Genomic DNA, 22,117 nt, shown 5'->3' on the forward strand with positions numbered 1-22,117 from the left:
AAATTTCCCAAAGCCACTTGGCAATGTAGAGACTCGACCTGATAGCACACAATTTAAGGATTTGCAGAAGTGCAAGCTCCATACCTAAATATGAAGAGATTGGTCATGTCCTTTACTAATTTAAATACTAATTAAATAATAATAATGAAGAATAGCTTCTTTTTTTATATGCTTCACAACATGTTTCAGCTTCTAAGAGCTGTAACAGGTACTGCTGTTACTAAATTTATTGCTACTCTGTTTAACAGCCTCGGAAGGAAGGGAGGCTCTGTTGGCCTTAATGAGTCAAACTGCTGGTTGATGAATGAACAACTACTTTATTCTGTTGAATAGATCTAACCAATTTCCTCGCCTTTTGAATTCCTTTAGGTGTCAGACTGGATCCTTTTTTTATCAATTGCTCCCACCTCCCGTAGGTGGCCCTTTCAGACTTCACAGTGATTTCGCCATGTCTCAGACGCAGAGCTGTATTTAGTCTGCCTTCTGATGTCAGTTTGTTTTTGTTGAAGCCTTTCGACACACATCAGGAGCTCAGCCTGCTGCTTTTTATTGGTTCAGTGAAGATTGTGCTAGGGACATATCCACCCCGAAAGTTACAGACTTCATGTTTTGCCACACCTTTAGGAGAATGATGTTGGTTGTGAACCTGCATGACATCTGTCTTTGGTATGTCCGATTAAAGTATGATTCAAAGTCATGCAATAAATGTTCCTGGATGCATCCTAAGTCCATCGGGGAGCAGGAACTGAAGTTGTACATCACAAAGCACAAGTAATTAGGCCTATTGTGCTCTAAATTGGTGGACTATTCCCACTCCAAGTCGCAGTCTCAGTTCAGGTACCCATCCTCTGGTAAGTCCAAAATGACTTTGAACGATAAACATAAGAAGTCCAGGTAGGAATCTTCTCAAAAGGCCCAATTCGGCACCAGCCATCGGACTCCAGCCCATTCCAAACCTGGAGTCGATGTGCCTAGAATTTTCTGAATAATAGTTTACTTTGCTGCAGGTCGGGTCCTTTAAGAGGACAATGCTTCAGCTCTTGCAAATTATCCTGGGTCCTCCTGCAGCTCCTTTAGGACCTATGGATCCCCTGAGTCCCTCAAGTGGTCTACCGCTGGCAAGTCCTTCTATGGCACCAGCAGAACCCATCAGACATCAGCCTCACTTCCTGTTGGCACCGGAGCATTGCCACTCCTTTGCCTAAGGCCATGCCAGTTCCAGCCGATCTGGCACCAGCCTTAACTCTGAGGTGTCCCCTTCAGATTCAGCACCAATGCAAGTCTTGGTCTTCAAAGCCTAGTTCAGCTAAATCTCTACCATTGTGTGGTTACAAAATAACGAACGCACAGCTTATGGTATGGGAATGCTCCCTGCTGATGCCAATGCCTTGGCGCCAGTATCTTTGGTTCCTTGATGCCTTTATTATGTCCCTGATCATGAGGAAGAGGCAATTAGCTATCCCATCACTTTACTGATGCTCCTCTACATTTAAATCTCCAAAATACTAGTGGCCTTGAGAAGTGAAATTGGACTCCCATACTGAGGAAAGCGACTCCTTTGCGATAGTGGTACCTAGGGCTGCAAAGGTATTGGAGTTGCTGCAGCCAGCTGTGGGGAAACAAAAGCTAATTTACTTTAAAAAAAATCATGATTCCTGGCCCTTCATATTCAGAGCTGTTGCTATCTTTCAATGATTCTGCCAGAATCCCTGCAGGTGGCATGACCAAACCTGTTTATATGCTGTTGATAACCCCTTAGCTAGCACCATAGGTCTGCTTCATGTGATGTGTCCTTTTTAGCACGACAACCCACTTCCGAAAGTGTTGTTTCATGTTTCCGCCACCAATGTGAGTCCAAATGCCCTCCCTAAGGCCCCATCTGACAGGGAATCAAAGCACATTAATTAATTCTGCAAGAGTGTGTCGTCCTTCGCTAGTTTACCATTACAGTCTCTGCATGCTGTAGGCTTGTTAGGAAGCTATAATCCTACCCTATGGTGTGACAAGCACGAACTTGCCCGCTCTCCCTGAGTGTAGGAGAGTAGGATCTGCTCACTATGGTTACCCCCACTTTTTGCTGGTGTTTCACCGTTTTTTTTACTTTAGTATGGCTGGGGCCCTGCTAACCAGGACCCCAGCCTAACTGCTTCCTCTCTAAATTGATTGCATGTGCTTTAGGTACACTCCAGATTGGTTACTGGATTACCCTTGTGAGTCCCTAGTATATGGTACCTTAGGTACCAAGGGCATAGGTACCCCATAGGCCTACCAGGGGCTGAAGCATGTATTATGCCACCCCTGGGAAGCCTTCCAAAATGGCACCACAGGTCTGCTACTGCAGCCTGGGTAAGGTGGTGCATGCACCCCTTACTAAGATATAGGTTACCTATATCTACCTTTAATGACAGACCCATATAAACATATAAGTCACTCCTATGGCAGGCCTTATCAATCCTGAAGGCACAGTGCTTGGTTTTGTGTGAGAGGTTGCCCAAGCATGAGCTGAGCCCCTCTGCAGCTTTCGGAATCTATTCTCCCCCCCCCCTCCCCCCAGCCCCCCACCCCCGCCAGTCCTGATGGTGGGGGGTAGAATTCCACCCTTCTAAAGGGGAGAAGACATGTACACACTTACTTGACCGGTAATTGTTTAAAAGAGCCCTAGCATCACAAAATGGATGCTGCAGCCACAGACACGAGTCTGACCTCCCGCTGCTGGACTAAACTCTGGCAGGGGAGGCCTGGACAATAGGTTTCCGGTCACAGGGAGGTGTAACCACCTCCCCAGACAGGCCTTAGTGTATTGGGGCTGTGTGGGTGCATTCAGTGAATGCCTTTCAGACAGTGTTAGGGCCACACTTGGGGTCCCTGTGCATACCCCAGTTCAAACCGGTTGCCGGGGCACTCAGCCCCTGCTCTGGCACAAAACTGGACAAAGGGGAAGGGGTGTAACCACCCCCACCTCTGGTCCTCCCATAGGTGGGACCCTAGAGTAAGTCCAACCCCTAAACTTAGTATAAGTATAGGAACCAAGTCCTTAGGACTTTAGATTATACCTGGAAGAAACTCTGCAACATATATCCTGGAACTTTGACATTCTTTTTCGACTAGAAGATGGAAGAATCTCCCTTTGGGGCAAGGAGTGACTCCCCTGTTCAAACAGGCACCAAAGAAGCATCTTGCGGGTCTGCATTTCCAAGGCTCCCACCAGATCCTGAAGGATTTGCGACACAGGACACGAACTTCCAGACCTCTCCGAGGCCGACACGAGATGACAGCAAAGCTGAGACCCGCAGCCATCACGAGAGACGTGGAACCCGAACTCCTTTGCCAGTGCATCTACTTCCCGAAATTGTGCATTGGCCTACTCGTAGTCCAAGCCCTGAGCACCATCTGCACCGAAGATTGTGGGCCTGCACTCCCCGAGTGTTCCGTGGGCCCGCTTCTAGCATTTCTGATCGAGGCCCCTTGGCGATCCCTGGTCCGTCGACTGGTGGGTCCCCACAAAGGTAACTCTTTTGTTTCTTGGGCATCCCTAGTTGCTCCAGACGTGCCCTGACTCCCCTCCAAAGGGTGAGTCCCTCAGACCTTGCTGGTCTGCTCCGAAGCCGATCTTTGCAGTCTGCGTGGGTTGCTGTTGCCAAGGCTTGTTGGGTCCAATTTGGATACCGACACCGCAGCACTCGACATCCGATGTGGGACAGCTCGAATCCAGCTCCTGGTTGTCGTCGATGCCTCCTGGTCCTCGTGGCTGAAGAGTCAAGCTTCACCTTTTGCATCTGAAATCACCCGACATCAGTGGGCATCTGCTCATCGCCTTCCTGGTCACTGGCTAGTGACCCAGACTCTGTCCTCTCTGCTTTCAGGTTCTTCAGATCTCCGATCCACCCTTGGATCCATCCGGACACTTTCCACTCGGTCGCCTGCAGCACTATTTCGCAGCTCACCATAGGAAACGACGACGAAACCCGACATGAAAAGAGACCTATGCAACCATCTTCCCTGGTTGAGGTAACGTGAGTACTCCGGTGCTCCCGTGGGTCTTGACTCTCGAACTGTCTAGTTCTCAAGGGGTTTACTCCTAGTCCACTCCTAAGTGTCCCTAATCTTTAAAAATCTAATCACAACTTTCTCCATAGAAGTCAATGGTGATTCGCCGCTGTGTTTAGACATTGCACGCGTCCCCCGTGGGTCTCCTGCGTCACTACCTTGGGTGGTTCCTGGTTGCCCCAGCGGTTCTACAGGCCCTAGGCTTTGTCACTGTCTGTCGTGGTTCTTATACCACTTACTTAGTATATGGTTTGTGACACCCCTAGGGATAATCATATATTGTGCTAATTTACTGTGTGCTAAATAAGTTTACTGTGTGTACTTTTGCCTCTAGCCTCATAAAGAGACTAGAGGGATGTGTTTAGATTAAATACATATATTTTATATATATACCTGGTGTGGTTCTCCTTTCATTTGGTCATTCACGAGATTATAGACTGGTAAAATAAGATGCTTTACATTCCTTCAAGACTTAGCCTGAAGTCTGCTCTCCACAGCTACCACTAGGATAGCTTTTTAGGTCTCGGCTAGCCGCGCGAAGCGCGCCGCCGAGCCCCTATTGCTGCCGTGTGAGCTTTCCAGGAGACAATCCTGGCCGCGCGCATCGCCTTGGAGGCGATTCCAAAGTGCCACGCGCACGTGAACGAGCGCTGCGGCCAGGCGCTGTCTCCTAGGAAGCTGAAAACACCACATACACGCATGCACATACACACACAGACACACACGCCGTCGCACACATCATACACACACACACACGAGTGCACCGAGCCCCCCCCTCCCCTCTTTTCAACTTACCAGTTCACTGTAGAGGGACTCCGCTCTCCTTCTGGCGTCCCGAGACGCTTTGACTCCGCCTGCCTTCTTTTCCGGTGCAGACGCAGCCCCGCCCCCGTCACAGGCGACTTTGCCTGACTTCCGGACACATCGCGGAAGTAGTTTGCATAGCTGTGTTTAAAAACAGTTTTTTATATATGTAAACCTGCATGTAGACACACACGATGTCACCACTTCTCTTCCGGTCGTTACGTACATAATTTCCCTTGATGAGCTGTCCAATTATCGGCCTCTCAGCAAAAAGCGGCCCTCACATGTGAAGGCGGGAACTCTTCATAAGGACTGCGCGTGGCAATTAGCAAACCCTTAAGAAAGGAACTGGTGTCGTGTTATTGGAGGCCGCCAGGTGAGGAGGATGCAGCCCCCCCCACCCCCCTCTGTGATGGGAGTCCAGTCGCTCGGCTGTCCCTACCTCACGCATTTACAATTATTAGCTTGAGGCTGTTCACAGTGTGGTGAAAAGTTTGAGGGGACCCTCTAAGCCACCATGACTGATGCCGGCTGCAAGGACGCCGACTGCGCCGTGTCCAGGCTGCTCAATGTGGTGGAGAGCGAGCTGCAGGCCGGGAGGGAGAAGGGGGACCCGACGGAGAAGCAGCTGCAGGTGACCCTGGAGGACGGCGAGCTGTGGCACAAGTTCAAAGAGGTGACCAACGAAATGATCGTCACCAAGAACGGCAGGTGAGTGCGCCTGTGTGAGCGCGCGGGGACTCCATGAATATTTAGGGCAGGGTCTGCGAGCTCGTGCATGCATGCATTGCTTTTTAAAACGACCTCAGAGCACATCTGCTGGTTGAGTGCTTTACCCCAGTGGCATACACATGTGATAACATACACATATGTTGATCATCAGGTCAAATGTTAACTGTATCTGCGTTCAGTTGGTTCAGCCTGTTTATTTTTCCAGCGGTGAACTCGTCTTCTTGGTTGTGGCATTATATGTGTGAACGTTTTTAAAATATATTGTGATTTCACATGTGCTGGCGTTCAGAAGCGAAGAAGTGGGTCTACGCCGGTTTCCAAAAGCAAAGTGCAAATGTCTGGAGGCCTTTACACATGCAACTCGCAGACTTGTATAACCACATGTTGTGTATTTGGAATCACTCATTTACGACATCTTTGTGCTGAATGGCAGATGTGTGTTTTTTTTATCTAACTCAATAGCACTCCTTTTATCGACCTCGGAAGGATGAATAGCTGGGTAGAACTGCCAGGATTTGAATATGTGACTGTGAGGCGAAACACAGATCCCTGGGGTAGATGCTTTAGTCCACTGAGACAAACAGGGGTCTGGAGACAGTAATGAACTGGACATTTGTCACATCCTGGAGGCCAATGTGCTCCATTGTGATGATCAATATTTTGTGTGTATGTGTTTGAATGTGTTTAGGAAACTTTGAATTTGTGGCTCTTAGGCTCAGTAGTTCTTAGATTGCACATTTATGTTTGGAGAAAGTATTGCATAAAAAAAAACTTCACTAAAACGTATTACAAACAAACTGAGAATGTATGTATGTGAGGCTATGTATATAGTGCAGTATTAAAAGGTATTTTACTTCGACAGATGAGCTTAAGTGAAAATTCTCTGAAAATAACAGAACTAATGTTTCAGTTTGAAAAAATATCAGTACATCAGACATACAACGCCTGCCGCATCTGATGTGGCCTTATGCACCTGCACATTCTTATTGTCACACACCCCTATGCTATGTACGCATGCTTCTTTTTGTAAGTTACAAATAAGAACACAAACTGAATAACTGCGTCAGCCCCGTACGTGAGGTGCATCATCATAGCTGTGTGAATAACAACTGTGAGCCCGTGCGTGAGGTGCATCATCAGAACTGTGTGAATAATAACTGCGTCAGACCCGTGCATGAGGTGCATCATCCACATTGCTCATGTCACCCAAATTCCTGCACTCTCTACCACACTGCTTTCAAGAACAGCATACTCCTGCACACACTCTCACTGCCCACCAATTCAAAGTTTGATAAAAAATTTATGCAACGCACTGTCATACACAATGCCAATAACTCAAACTTTAATGCTGCGAGACCTATTGCATTGTAAATGCTTGTTATATAGGTTGTCTTTAAACCTACCATCAATAAGGGTCGTTTGGACTGGTGCAAGGTGCCCACTAGAATAGTGGACAGCATATGCCAGGCCAACTTCTCACACTGAGGAATTCAGACATTTTGAAAGATCTTTTCACAGATAGTCCATAATGGTTAAGATATGGCCTAGTACATTTAATGAGCCGATCTTGATTCACACTTTGAGGGCTTTACTATAGGCACTGGGGTAGTGATTCGCCCTCATCGATGAATGCACACCACAGGTTTCTCCGGTGACATGTAGACCTCCTTTATGGATATGCCTTTTGATAATTCCAGGCTATTTGGAGGCAGATTTGTCTTGGAGCAGTTCAAAGATAGCCCTTTTATGGCCTGCTCCTCAGCGTTGCTAAACCCAGCCTGCCAGTTCCATCAATAGTACTGGAAATTCAAGGGTTACTCCAGAAGCCTGCCTAACTGCCAGAGGCAGTTATCTCGGCCTGTTCAGCTACCTATCCAATTCTTTTGAGGCTCCAGAGGGGGCTGTGGTGACAGAAGACGAACCCTCCATCAACAAGACCTACACTCATCTCTTCCTCCTCCCCAGCCACACAGTTACTGATTTTCCCTTTGGGAGTCAATTGTGGTGGATAGCGAGCAGAATATATTTGTATCTGTCAAACTGTAATGCAATTACTTCAGACCAGCAGGTTCGGCAGGTTGTTCGTCTTTGGTGCGTCCTTATCTTTCTGTGCAAACAACCCCACCAAATACTCTTGTTTTCTCTCGGACTTTGTTAGGACATGCCTCCATCTTTGCCAGAGAAGTTCAGTTGTTGCTGCGCAATGGGCCAATAGAGAGAGTCGCCGAGAAGGAGAGGGTCAAATGATGCTACATCTGTTCATTCCTTGTGTCCACAAAGGATGAGGAAAGGGCACTAGGCTTATTTTGTCCTTCGGTTCTTGAACACCTTTCTGCAGAAAGACAAATTTAAGATGGTCACTCTACCCAAGGTCCTCATTGCCGTAGGTCCTGAGAATCCAATAATTTCCTTGGGCTTGCAAAATGCATGCGTTCTGGTACCTGTTCTGCATTCCCACATGCATTTCTTCTACTTCGATGTGGGGTCATAGCACTTCTAGTTCACTGTCCTGCCTTTTGACCTCACCTCAGTCTCTCAGGTGTTTACCGAAGATGGTGGCCCCAACCTGTCTTCACGGGTCAATGTACATGTACTCCTGTACCTAGAAAACTGCCTGTTGAGCGTGGACTAGACACAACCAGTCAACGACAACCTCTGGAGTGCACATCTTGCTGTTGTCTTACCTGGGTTCTCTATCAGTGAACAGAAATACCATTTGGACCATGATTCCTTTTATCAGGGCCATTTTCTAGAAACTGGTATGCAAAGGTTTTTCGCCCTGCAGCGAGTCCAAGACATTCAATGTATGATCCCTGTGTTTCAGGCTCTTTTCTGTGAACCATCCTGAAGCTTGTTGGTCTTCTGGCCTTACGTATCCTGATGTTGCCCAGTGCTGGTTGGTGCATGCAGGCTCTGCAGTGGCACCTCTGACTTCAGTCTGTTCAGCACTGGGGTTCCTCTTGGACATAATCCATGTGTCAGATGAGGCGGTCCGTGGCCTTAAATTGTGGATGAAGGACACCAACGTGACTTGAGGTAGTCTTTTCCCCCTTCCCCATCCAGAGCTCATAGTGTTGACAGAGATGTCAATTCTGAGATGGTAATGCCACCCAAATGAGGTGGAGATCATAGGCCATTGGTCTCTGCTAGAACAGAGGCACCACATCAATCTTCAGGAGCCACATGCTGTCTGGCTGGCTCTCAAAGCGTTTGTTTTCCATCAGAGGTAGCCCTGTGCAATTTCTGACAGACAACATAACTGCCAGACAGTATTGCACCAAACAGAGCAGTGTAGGGTAGGTCACTTGTGTTGTGCAAGGAGGCGCTGTGGCTGTGATGCTTGCTGACCCATTAGTGGATTTCCCTAACTGTCAACTATTTAGCAGGATCCCTAAGTCGAAGGTGAACAAGCTCTGCAGATGGTGTCTAGCTGACTACAAATGTTGTCTGCACTCTTGTGTTTGTTCAAAGCATATTCTCCCAATGAGGTGTGCATTGGGTAGTGCTTTACACTGCTGCCGAGATCACTCATTGTCGAGCATTTTCCGCTTTAGATTTTCAGTATCAGATTTCCCAGGGATACACGATACACCCATTGTAGGATTCTGGTCTCCATACACTTTCCTGCCTCTAACGCTGCATACCAAGTTTCTGAAAAATATCAGGCCAACAGGGCTATGCTCGTCCTGATAGCCCAAGTCTGGTCTTGGAGGTTCATGTACTCCAATCTGCTGAGTTTTCTGCTCTGCCCTGCTCCGTCTACCACTTCAGGAGGACCTCCTCTCCAAACTTCCACAACCTACATTCCCATGAATGGGAGATTGAGCGCAATCAGCTGAGTGGATTTTATTTGATTTTGGAATTGGTGGACGATTTTATCCACTCTCCTCCAAGTTTGTGATCTTGTGTGAGGACCATCGGGTCAGTCTGCTTCAGGCAAAGCTTTCTGATATTCTCATATTTTTCTATCTTTGGCCCAGCAAACGTTTGCTGTGGCACCAATTAAAGTTTATTTGTTGCCCCTTCTGGCCTTTCACTGTTTTCCCCAACCAGCCCTCTCTGTTCAAAATACTGGTTATGATGCATTTTGAAAGAGGCATATATACTTGTTTTCTCCTGTGCCCTTTAATATGCTACACTGGGATGTCAACTGCTTCCTTACATTGTTGGTGTGCACGCCTTTTGAGTCTATGAACAGCTGTTCGTTGAGGTTGGTTATACCAGAGACTTTCTTCCTAATTTCCATCACTTCTGCTTGTCACATCAGTGAACTGCAGACAGTGGCTGACATTGCAACCTCCCCATAACAGTCTTCCCAGACAAGTTGGTACTTGGGACTTGGCCATCCATTCTCTAGAAATTGTTGTCACTCTTCCTAATGGGACAGTCCATCACTCTTTCGGCTTTCTTCCCTTTGTCATATGCCTCTAAAGAGGAAGAGAGGCTTCACTGGTTGTATCCCAAGACGGCCATTATTTTTATATGAATCAGACAACGGTACCACAAGTGGACAACCAAGTCTTTGTTGGATTTTCTCAGTGCACAGAAGGAAAGGGTAGTCAAGAAGCAGACCCGTTTGAGATCAATCTTCCCCCTTATCAAAACATGCTATGCCTTGACCAAGAAGGAATCTCCTGAGATCCTTCATACTCATTCCACTACAGCCAAAGCTCTACCACTTTAGCTAAGGGTGTTCTGGCACTGGTTCACTGACTGGCTGACATCTACATCTTTTTCAAGGCACTACTATATTGACTCTCAAGCCTCCAGGGAGGGTCATGTTGCCTGCTCAGTCCCTCGGAACATCCTTTTGTAAAGTCCACCCCTCAAACCCACCTGCTTGGAGAGTACTGCTTTTGTATCTATTCAGAATGTGGGGAATCTGTGGTTAGAAGTAGCCACCAGTAGAATCTGTTACCTTCGGTAATACTGTTTATGGTGTATCCTCTTGACTGTAGATTCCTCACTACGCTATCTCCTCCCCTTAATATGGAGTGGACTTCTCTGTGCTAATAAGGTTCCATGTTAGATTTTGCGCTCAGTTCTGGTCTATTACTGAAGCTGCATGTCTAGGGGCACAAAATGCTTGTTAACTGAGACCAGTGATCAGCATGGCACTTATATGCAGCTCCACACCATCACTTCCAGAGGTGGACGAAGCTACACAAGTTTTATGGTGCCACATAATGGCATGTCGGAGCAACTGGAAAAAAGTTAATGGATCCTTTCCGGTGGATTTCAGAAGGTGAAGCATCTGCGTTTAGATAGAGTATCAACCAGACAGGAATTATTGAAGTTAAGTAATTTGTGTTTCCACCACCTCACCTAGTCAACCATATGCAAGTGGACCTTGTGCTAGATGTGGAGACTTTCACTACTGAGAAGTAGGGACTCCTCCAGAGCGCCATGCTTTCCCTTCACTGAAGTATTCAACCACATTCCCTGACCAGTACAATCCATGTTTTGTATATCATTCTGCTCAGAATATCAGGATGGCAGTGCATTTCCTGGTGAGACATCCTAAACTCCTACTAACATTATTCACCTTGTGAACTTTCAGGAAAGCAGGACTGGGCATAGAGATCAGTGGCTTTTCTCCTGCCATTAGACTTTCTCTCCACATACCATGGAGCTCTTAACCTTGAATTTCATTAACTAGGTTCACAAATCCTTGGAGTCCTTTTCCATGCCCTGTGTTGTGCTCCATTCCAAAGTATTCCCAAAGTAGTATTGAACCAGTGTTGCTCAAACTGTTCTAGAATGTATTCAGTTCAGACCCAACCACTGCTTAAACCCTTAGTCATGAAACATGTTTACAGAGGTGGATAGAAGAATAAGAAAGGTCCAGTCAAGGCTTGAGGTGGCACAAATTCCATTCTATAATCATTTCATTTTGTCTGTCTACAAAATATCTGAGTGCTATTTCTTGCACAGTGGGGTAATAAAATATCAAAGAAACAAAAAGGTGGTGGAGGGTCCAGAGGGGAAGTGTTTTTATAGACCAAATGGTACCTTGTCCCCCGGCTAGACAATTGAAAACACGGAAGATACCAAAAGTCTGAGTTAGATAGATTCAGTGGAACCTGAATAGTGTCCCACATTCATGCTGAGACCACAAAGTTAGTCCAGAAAAATAACATTGTTATACCAAGAAAAAAGAGAGGGAGAGAAGATACAAGGTGTGAAAACTAGAAAAGTACCCATCAGCCCACTCAAAAGTGGAAACTCGTCATCTGGGTTGTTTACGTTGGAAAATGGTGTCCAGTAGGCTCCTCCCCAGGAAGGGCCTGAGGCTGCCTAATGTTGGACCCACTGGTTGAACAGTCAACCAAAGAAGATGACAGTGTGTAAGCTGAGGGGGCAAAAGTTGCAGTGCTCGAAATAAAGAAAGGAAAATAATCCAAGTGATTTAAAAATACCTACTTTGATGTCATAAGAAAAACTTAGCCGGGTCGCTTGCTTATTGCGCCTGATTGTGCTCTTGTGTTCTTGGATGCGCAATTTAATCTTTCTCGTGGTCATTCCTATATACCTTAAGCCACATGGGCAGGTGATCTGGTAAATGACCTTATCACTGTTGCAGTTGGTGTGGCGTTTAAGTAGCCACGGTCGAGTGGTACCTATGTCAACTGAAAGAGTCTTTCTTGTTTGGGGGCACAATTGGAAATTGGAAACTGGTAGCAGATTTCCTATCACACCACATTAAGTAAGTGTTGCAGTAGTACATCAAAGGTCCTGACGAAAGCCGGTAAAGGCTGAAACATGTTGACCGAATAATACACATGGTAAATAGCAATTCCTTGCATGCTATTATTACACTGCTTTTAATTATACCACCTTGATGGACAGACCTAATAAAGTTTTTCTTATGACATCAAAGTAGGTATTTTTAAATCACTTGGATTATTTTCCTTTCTTTATTTCGAGCACTGCAACTTTTGCCCCCTCAGCTTACACACTGTCATCTTCTTTGGTTGACTGTTCAACCAGTGGGTCCAACATTAGGCAGCCTCAGGCCCTTCCTGGGGAGGAGCCTACTGGACACCATTTTCCAACGTAAACAACCCAGATGACGAGTTTCCACTTTTGAGTGGGCTGATGGGTACTTTTCTAGTTTTCACACCTTGTATCTTCTCTCCCTCTCTTTTTTCTTGGTATAACAATGTTATTTTTCTGGACTAACTTTGTGGTCTCAGCATGAATGTGGGACACTATTCAGGTTCCACTGAATCTATCTAACTCAGACTTTTGGTATCTTCCGTGTTTTCAAGGGTAATAAAATATCGCCACATTTATCATTGTTTGAGGGAATGTTAGAAATGTGTGGTGAGCATGTTGCGGTCCTGCACCTTCAGGGGGACTCTGAATGAGCCATATTTCTTTCAGCTTGAGGAAGCATTGTTGACAATAGCAAGTCCTATTTAATGCAGTGACTGTAAGGAGGATCACACATCCATATGTCAGCCTGAAGCATCCGCTATCCAGTCCGCTCCTTTAGGAAGTTCCTTCAAGGGAAGTAAAAACATCTAGAAAAGTATTGTGTAATCTTTTTCTAAGCATTTTTGTTATGGTTTTAGACCTCGGCTCTCAACCTGCCTTCTGAATTGGTACTTTATTATTTTACTGTTTGATTTTTCCCTTTGAAAAAATTGGGTTTTCTTACTTCACTTATTTCTGTACTGTCATTTAAAGTTTTTTAATAAAAAAAGAATGAAAAGTAAGCATTATAAACCCCATTCAATGTTTAAGGCTTTATCTGTGCATTGTTTTTATTTCCATTAGTTAGTTACGTAGGCCTGGGGAACACTAGTTGCCGTAATAACGAAGTATCACCTTGTTGAGAGGTTGTTGTCTGAGAACAATGTTGAACTTTTTATCCATTCGGATCCTATGTTGAAATATTACTTAAACTGAATTTTACTATTTTGCTGTTTTAAGGCATCTCTATTTTGTTGCAGAGTTAAATTAAGACTCTTTGTTAAATGTTGGCAAGCCTTCAGTAAGGTGTTATGGCCCTGAAAATGCTTGGATAATAGGCTTCCTGATCCCAGTCTTTTATTTACCAAACTGGGGCTTGGGAATATTCTCCATATGTTTGCTGAAGAGGCTAAGGAAAGATGTAGCTTGCCTTATGAAGCACCTTTCCTTCTCCCCGTTCTATATGAAATGTTTTACATTAGACCAATCAGTGCATGGACACGGATACCATATGTGGTAGTAAAGTAGACATGCACAGAACACTCAGAAGAGAGAAATTGTTAAGAAAGGTTTAAGTTAAACATCTTTTAAGATTGGTAAAAGGAGCCCAGAGTGTGGTCTTAAAATGAAGATTATTTTTGTATATGAATGATCTATCTGGGCTGTATGTTGTCAATAGGTTGTCATTTAGTGAAGGAATTTTCAAACTAAGTTAAAACTCAATACAGTGAGTTGACTTTGTTTTGTTCCAACAGTTTAGCACAAAGGGTAGATTACAATAATTTTGAAGTCAAATATTGCAAAGCTGTTAAACTGAGTCAAAGACCATGATGAACTTCCGATTATGGCATCTTTATCAATCACGCAAACAGATGGATGAAATAGTCTATATGAACCACACCTGAAGCTAGAACAAAATCTAGGCTTTTATGGCCCAACAACTCACCAACAAACACACGTCTAATAATACCTCACCAATCAGCTTGCTCGCATACCTCACACTATGTATGGGGATTCATGCACAGACTAGACCTCTTCTGTCGGGATCATCAGATGACAAACCACAAATGTAAAAACACAATGTGCAAATGCAAACACAGAAACACATTGCCCTCTCAAACAATGACAGACGTCCCACACTAATGCTATAGTACTCTATCGGAAACAATATGTACTCCTTATGTACGCAAACCTATAGCCACTCACGTCTGGACCTGCGCAAGTAGCAGCATTGCAACCAAATGCAAATGGTAAATAATAAGCAAACCCTGGAGGACATGAAAATGGCTAACCTGCTCACTGTGATCAATAGAAAAAAATAGAAGTTGAAAGAACGTATCATCAAGACAAAATATTAACCTACTGCTTTAGTTCCAGCCCTATGGACTCACAGCGCCCGCTAGAATCCCACTTGTGGCACACCAGAAGATGCACATAGCAGCCCAACAAGACTTTGAATCACCAGAACTCTAAGAACCCCAGACCTTTTTTTTCCAAATAGCCCTTTAACTAAAAATATGAATACCACCACTGTACAAATAGATGTCACTTACCGCGTATGTTAATTCCATTAATACCAGCAACATCCCTTCCAACAGCAGGATACCCACCCAATTATTACTGCGCTCTACAGATATGCATATCATATCAACTACAAGAGAACGGATTAACAATCATAGTCATTGCATTGGTTATGAAAAGGTCTCCTGAGATGATAATGGCATTCCTACTTTATACTCTTTGTAAACACCTTTAGGTCTTGTTTTGCCTTTTGTCTGCATGAACTGGAGCTGCAACAAGTGTAACAAAAACAAATGCATATATCCTGTCATTCCGAACTAAATTATTTTACTCCAGATAAGAGGTATCAGGATTTGGATTTCTCAGCATTAGATGAATATTGGTCATTGTAAATGAAAATAAAAAATCTTAAGTAAAAAAAAAAAAAAACCTGCAAAATCAGCACCAATAATGTGTGACCCACTCCCTCTTTTCTTAATTTTTCCAAAATCACCATTGTAACTTAATTTTGAGTAAATGCCTGAAATGAGTAATTGGTCGCCAATAGGTAGTTAAAGGTGGGGCCTTGTTTCCATGTAACAGAAACTGAAAGATGCGACCCAGATTATCCTCATTTATTTATTGTTGTTCAATTGATCTCCTTTCTGTCACTCAATAATGTGTATAGTTGTGTGAGTCATTGAGACGCGCTTTTAAGGATATCTTTTTTTATATCCAAATAAAGATTATTATTATTATTATTATTATCATAGGAAAAGTAGTTTGTTTTGCTAATAACTTTGGCACTGTTTGACGAATCTCCGCGTAATTTTCAAAATTGGTGCGACACTCTCTTCAGCCGCTGTCAAGTTTCGGGGGATCCTTCAAGCGGGGGTCGAGAAAAAGGTGGGTTCCCAAAACAAGTTTTTCCCATGCAAATTCCCATAGGGATTTCAAACACGACTACAGCTCAAACTGCTGAATTACACCCAATTTGGCAGAAATGTAGCTGTTCATGCACAACGCAAACTTTTTGTCAATTGGTGTAAAACCGTTCAGTAGTTTTTGAGCTATTAAACAAAATCCAGATTTAGATATAGGAACGTGAATCCTTCAAGGATCCAACAGTCACGAGGATAAATATGATTGGCAGCCAATACTTGAACCTGGAAATGTTGTCTGTCATCTTGGGACTCTGCTTCAGCTGAATCCCAGAAAAAGAAAAGGGTCAGGGTAAGAATCCTCTGACACCCAAGCCTTGGTCTTGGGGTCCCAGAGGGTCCCCACCAAGGTAAAAAAAGACTTATTAAAAAAATTGCAGCCGAAATGTGACAGAGCTGCAAATCCGCTGCAAAATTTTAAAAATTATAAAATCAAGCAAGGTGTCCCACATTGCGGGGGTGTAAGTTATAGTTTGTTCAGGTAACTATAACTGCTGAGTTTCTAGTGTTTTGTGCGTGTGAAATCTGAGCCTAACTATAAGGTCCCTGTAACCTTTGTTTTTTTCAGTGCTAACTTCGCCGAATGAGTAGAAGGTCTTTGAATGTGGATTCAAGTAACTATAGTTGGATTTTGTGTAACCTTAAGTCGCACCTATTTAACCACATGCCAAAGTTTACACCAGTGATATTGTAACGTCTAGTTTAATAATGTAAAGTAGAGCATTTTGCCTGTTATTGCTCAGTTGGTCATGCCTTTCAGTTTAATTATCCAGAAGAGATTTTTTCACATAATATAGCCCTTCGATATATGCTGATGAAAGAATTCTCTTTATTATACTATCCAGTTTTAATTGTAGCCTGCATAATTAAAAAAAAAAATCTTTTTAATAAGTTTTGCAAATGTTTTAATAAAACATACAGTCAGAGCAGTGCTCATGCATCATTTGGAAAAAGAAATAAAGGTGATTGCCAACAGCACGATGCACGATGCCCAACATTAACAGGAAAGACAGATATGTATATTATGGCGAACACATCAAATCATGAGTCAATATCCCTAGACAGGGCGGAGCAGTGCTGGTAAGTCACACCACTGGGTGACATGCAAACGATTTAGGCATAGTGCAGTTCGAACCCAACTGGGGACATAGGGTACAACAAAATGATGACCACATAAGCCAAGGAAGGGAAAGGGGGAGTCGCTTGAGACCTGCTGCCAGATCTAATGTAGCCGGGCGGCCAAAGCTGTCTAGACTAGTGGTAATGAAGTTTTAGATCAGAGGGGCTATGTCAGCATAGGTGTCAGTACTAGTCATCACTCGCGCCAGCTGGGGGTGTACCCTGAATCCTGTCCCCAGGTAACATGTTCTGGTCCCCTGTGCGAGTGATCATTTCCTGAAGCTTGGAAACCATTGTGTCCCACTGAGGCGCTAAGGGGAATTTACGAACACCAAGTAGGTCCTCTCTACGCAGCGTCACTCCCTCCGACCTAGCCCGGTTAAGCAGGGATCGGAACCAAGCAAGCGAGTGAGGCGACATGTAACCTGCATCATAGTAGAGATTTGGTCAGTATTCTTGTTGATTGATTAATTTGAATGACAAAGGGAAGATTTGGGATTCTACTGAGTTCCTTACTAGATTATCTACATGAGAATAGTGATAGACCTCCCATGCAGCCTCTCACTTCTGAATCAATTGGTGATAAAAAGAATGTATAGATCATGGTCATTGTGGATTTATGGTGGAAGTCCTCATGAGTGTCACTGACTCCACCCATAATTGACACCCAAATGTGGGAATCTTGAATTGTCTCAAGCTGCAAAACGATTTTGACAGTAAAGTAATTGGTTTAATTTAATTGCACTTAATCTATGACTGGATTCAGAAAATATTATAGTTGAGTATATAGCTCAGTTAGAAAAATTACTACTTGTATCACCACTCGCAATACTACTGAATCTGAACATCCTCTTATGACCATGCTATTGGCAGACTCAAGATAGTCAATCAAAGAGTTCCGCACTGTGGTGTTCTTAGGAATTGATTAGCAAAACAAAAGTGCGCAGCCCCTATGCCATTCTGTGTGTTTAGTTAATTCTTGTTACATTTAAGATTAGTGAAATCAAATATTTGTTGAGCGCCAGATTGGGCACTAGAGAATTGTTCTGTGTCCTTCTAAAGGACATTGGTTTTCAATATCCTACTGTGCCATAGAATCACTAGAGTACTCTGAAATCTTAGTTAGTTTTTTATTCCTGCCTTCAACTTTGAAGATGGTGGAATGGCCATTTTTGGTTCAAGGATGTTTTTGGACCATTGTATGGGTAGGTTAGCCTCGGAGTTAAGTGCCTCACTTATATAATAACATCCTGAATGACAGACAAATACTAATACCGAATGGGAGACGATTAGTTAGAAGGCCAAAAGAGGACGTGAATATCTTCAAACAAAACGTTTCTGACTTCTAATTTCATACTCCAACTCTTGCATTTTAGGTTACACAACCAAGTCATTCATGAAATATATTTTTGTTACCCCATTCAAAATCATTGATCTTGGCATGCATAACCAGGGCAAATGCATCTTACAAAGGGTTGAGATCAAGTACATCTCCTCTGCATTACAATATATGTAACTGTGAGTAAAAGATTCAGATAAGGTGTCCCTCCCGCAACATTGCTTGGTCTACTTGATCTCACTTGGACGTCAGAGATGGGACCAGAAGATTTAATGACCTGGCTCTTTTTTGTGGCCCAAAGGAGGCTTGCCTCAGAAAGTATCAAAGTTAAAACATGCCCCCAAAACCTACTTAATTCGGCAAGGTTTTCACATGTGACCCATCTTTACCTGCCTTAAGTGGCACTGAAATCTCTTAAGTAATACCACCAAACTGGCAACTCTTAAATTGGTAAGTCATCACACACCTAGAGGCGGCAAACTGGCAGCAGCCAATTCAGGACCATGAGTTGTCTGAACACAGGAGGTTGTGCTTAGTAAAAGAAAGAGCCACTTGTACTGATACTTAAGTCTTAATGACCTTGTCTAGATGCAGTAAGTTGTAATTTGACAACAGTTATATAACGCCTTAACCGCGGCTGCAATTCCGCCGCGGTGCGGGCGTTCTAAAGGGTGGGTGGCGCTGCGTCAGCCAACGGTCGTTCGCAGCACCAAGGAGGGAGTGCACGGAACGGGTTAAAGCATTCTGACTGAGGGTGGATTTTTGTATTATTCAAGTGGTAACACACTATGTCTTAAAACCATCTGAAAAGATCACTTGAGTTAAGCCTAGAATAAAGTGATCTTAATGCAAAGAACCCAGGGTACAAGCTGTTTCATACCTGAGCAAAATTGGTTCATGCCCTGATTATTTCCTATGCAACAGTTCATGGATTGACATAAACCCATCAGTACTAGATTCTTTTGTTATCTAATCTCTACTGTCCACCAATGGGGCCAACATCCAGGTAGATTTCCTTTGATTTTCACAGTTCCACCTTCATAGCCCCATGTAATGTAGTATCCCACTGATCAGCAATTGTTGAGATACAGAGGGATAAATCATGCAAGGAATGCTTTGGAAGATGGCTACGTTGTAATGGAAATCTTTGTTTGCAACTGTGCTCTCATTAATTGCATACTTGATTAAACCTTCAGTCCATTCTTAGGGAGACCGCGTTTACTTATGATCATAATAACATCTTTAGTTTGAAGCTTCTCTATCATACGTCATATTCTTTTAACCCTACCTACAACCATTTTACCAGATAGTCTTCATTTGATCCAACCCTTAATTATTCATCTCAAGTCATCTAACAAAATGTTTGTAATTGATTCTTAAATTCTGTTGGGAAATGTTGAAGGCTGTGCTGCAGAGAGCTACCTTATTCCAGTCCGTCAAACCGGTTACAGACAAAACTGTTACACTATGAACAATGTCCTTGTGGAGCAGTTGGTTCATCGTGCTCTCTGCAAGCGATGTGTAAGCTATATGCTTGTTTAATTGATTTTAAAATATCCTTTGGTTGAGTCTATAGAGGTATTTGATGGCCAAAGTTAAGCAACTGGAGTATCCCGGATTCTTTCCTAAATCCTTTTATCACCTTGTACTCATCTTTACAATGTGATCTGTACCTGGATACAGCCCAAGGCTGTTTAGAAATGTTCTAATTTCGAGGAAAAAAACTGAGAGGGGGCTGAAGCAGGGGGTTGTTTTCATCCTTTATTTTCAGTCTTTACATGACAGATAGTAGGTGCACTTGCTAAAGTTTGCTTTTTTCTACTGAAATTGAATGATTGCCATTTCATTTTTTGCAACATGCTGACAACACCATTTTGTTGTTTTGTTGGTGTTCTCACAGCCTTACATACTTAAAACATTCAAAACCATCTACAAGTTAATGTTTTTGAGTCCATGGTAATGGTCTTTCAACATAGCATCTGTCCCAAATGCACATTAATGATTGGTCCACTGTATAACTATCTTTGTTTGGAAAAGCAGACGAGGCAAAATGTGTATTTAAATAACTTGAGAAACAAGTTGAATTCGATGATTTATGTATTTAAGCATTGCCACATTTGTTTCGAAGTTCCTACAGTTTCCCCAATCATACCTTGGGTTTCAGCAAAATTGATTCTAATGCCACCCTACCACCACATTGTATTTCCGTCCAAATTGGCATAGTCGCTGAACATGCACAGGCTCCTGTTTTTAAGACTATAATTCTGTTGCTGCAGTCACCCTCATGTTCAGAGATATGTTTGCAACAAAATTTATTGCACCATGACTAATATGTTACGAGATACTTTCTGGCTGCTTCTTTTGGACTGAATTGTGCCCCTAGTGGAAAACTAAAAGTGCAATTGTGGGCAGCGATCAGAGATTCCACCGGCCAATTATGGCAGGGCGACTCATCACATTACTGTTTGAGTATCTGTGGTTCTCAACCAAATCTATCCAGGTTTTTAAATCACTGACCTTTAAAGTGTTGATAACATATCGCATATTCATGACTATGACGATTTGACAGGATGGATACAAGGTTATTGGAGATAGTTATATATCCTTTTCTTTCTTCCATACATATATCAGTAACTTGGTAGGCATGCAAGACATAGCTGTATTCATTTACTATTTGCTTCCTATTTACGAAGCAAAGTCAAACTGGTCTGCCACACGTTTACTAGTCTTAAATGTTACCTGTGCCTATTAAATAAAGAAACTTGTGTACACTTACTGTTCTGTTCTGTTGCAAGATAGAAAGAAATTGTTTAAATCTGCATTTAAAAATTATAATTGTAGAACATGACCGGCGTCCCACATGCTTGACGTTTAGTAGCCAGGAGTTGATCATGTCCAGAAGGGTGATTAAATTTGTTGACATAGCTTTAACAGTATTGGTTGCCCCCTAAAAATGCACTTCCTCAAACTGAATTGTAGACCTTTGTGTTGGCTAATCTACTGTGAAGACTTTTCTTAACGCTTAAACATATTTTTGTTCTTTTAAAGGAAAAGGATTTGAAACAATATATGGATGATTGTGGCAATATTATGAGCATTCAAAATGTCAAGGTAAGACAAACTAATGCATTTGTCTAATAATGGTCTAGAAGCTAACAAGTGCTTAACATCTGAAATGTTGAGATTACATTTGTCAATGCTTTGTGGGCTGCTGGCCTACAAAATGTAAATTGTTGTGATTATTAATACTAGTGATCCATCATTGTGGCAAGAAAATGAGTTGATTCAAATTTATAAGAAAGGAGAAATAACTGATCAAACATCCTATCAGCCCAAGTACTGCTGGTCAACCTTGGAGACATTAATTTATATAGACTATTTCTTTCCTTGACACCATGGATTCCAGGGTCTCTACTGGAATACCGTGTTAAAACACTTACAATTGAAAAGTAGGGCTACTGAACATGAGTGATGTCATATAGTCTCAAAGGTTAATGGAAATTTTGAAAATCATTGTACATCAGTCGAAGAGCGTGTGCGGTACCTTATTTACCTGTGTTGTATCCCCACTTGTGGGGAGACCACACAGTTCTGTCTGTCAATTAATTGTACATTGAAGATGATGGTTTTAGGAAATATGCAAGTGTTATTTAGGCAATAGGCTGGCAGCTTGGCGTGTTTGGTTTGTACAGAGTGGTGAGACATGCAGCTTCTCCCTGAATCTAGAATGTTGAAGACGTCTGACTTTGTTTAATATTATGATAGCCAACCTAATTCTGTTACTCTTTTCTCCTTGAAGCTACCCTACACAGGTCGATGTGAAATTCTGTAAAACCCCTTTAAACGCTAGTACCTGTTCTGCAGGCTTAAATTCATAGAGATTCCAAAAATGTAATTTCTTCTGTAGTTCCATTTTTTAGAACAACAAATATGGGAT

The 22,117-nt window shown here is 43.1% G+C and overlaps 1 protein-coding gene across 5 annotated transcripts in view; it reads left to right on the forward strand.

Annotated features, from left to right (window-relative positions):
• The window catches only part of LOC144782165 (cyclin-dependent kinase 17-like), a 588,354-nt gene that overhangs the window by 349,752 nt on the left and 216,485 nt on the right, over window positions 1-22,117 (forward strand). For all 5 annotated transcript variants that reach the window (XM_078661374.1, XM_078661372.1, XM_078661371.1 and 2 more), the window contains one exon: window positions 21,229-21,291. In XM_078661374.1, the coding sequence (XP_078517500.1) occupies window positions 21,229-21,291 (63 nt within the window). The remainder of the gene's footprint in view (window positions 1-21,228; window positions 21,292-22,117) is intronic.

This window comes from Lissotriton helveticus, chromosome 9 (assembly GCF_964261635.1).
Source record: "Lissotriton helveticus chromosome 9, aLisHel1.1, whole genome shotgun sequence".
Classification (NCBI taxonomy): domain Eukaryota; kingdom Metazoa; phylum Chordata; class Amphibia; order Caudata; family Salamandridae; genus Lissotriton; species Lissotriton helveticus.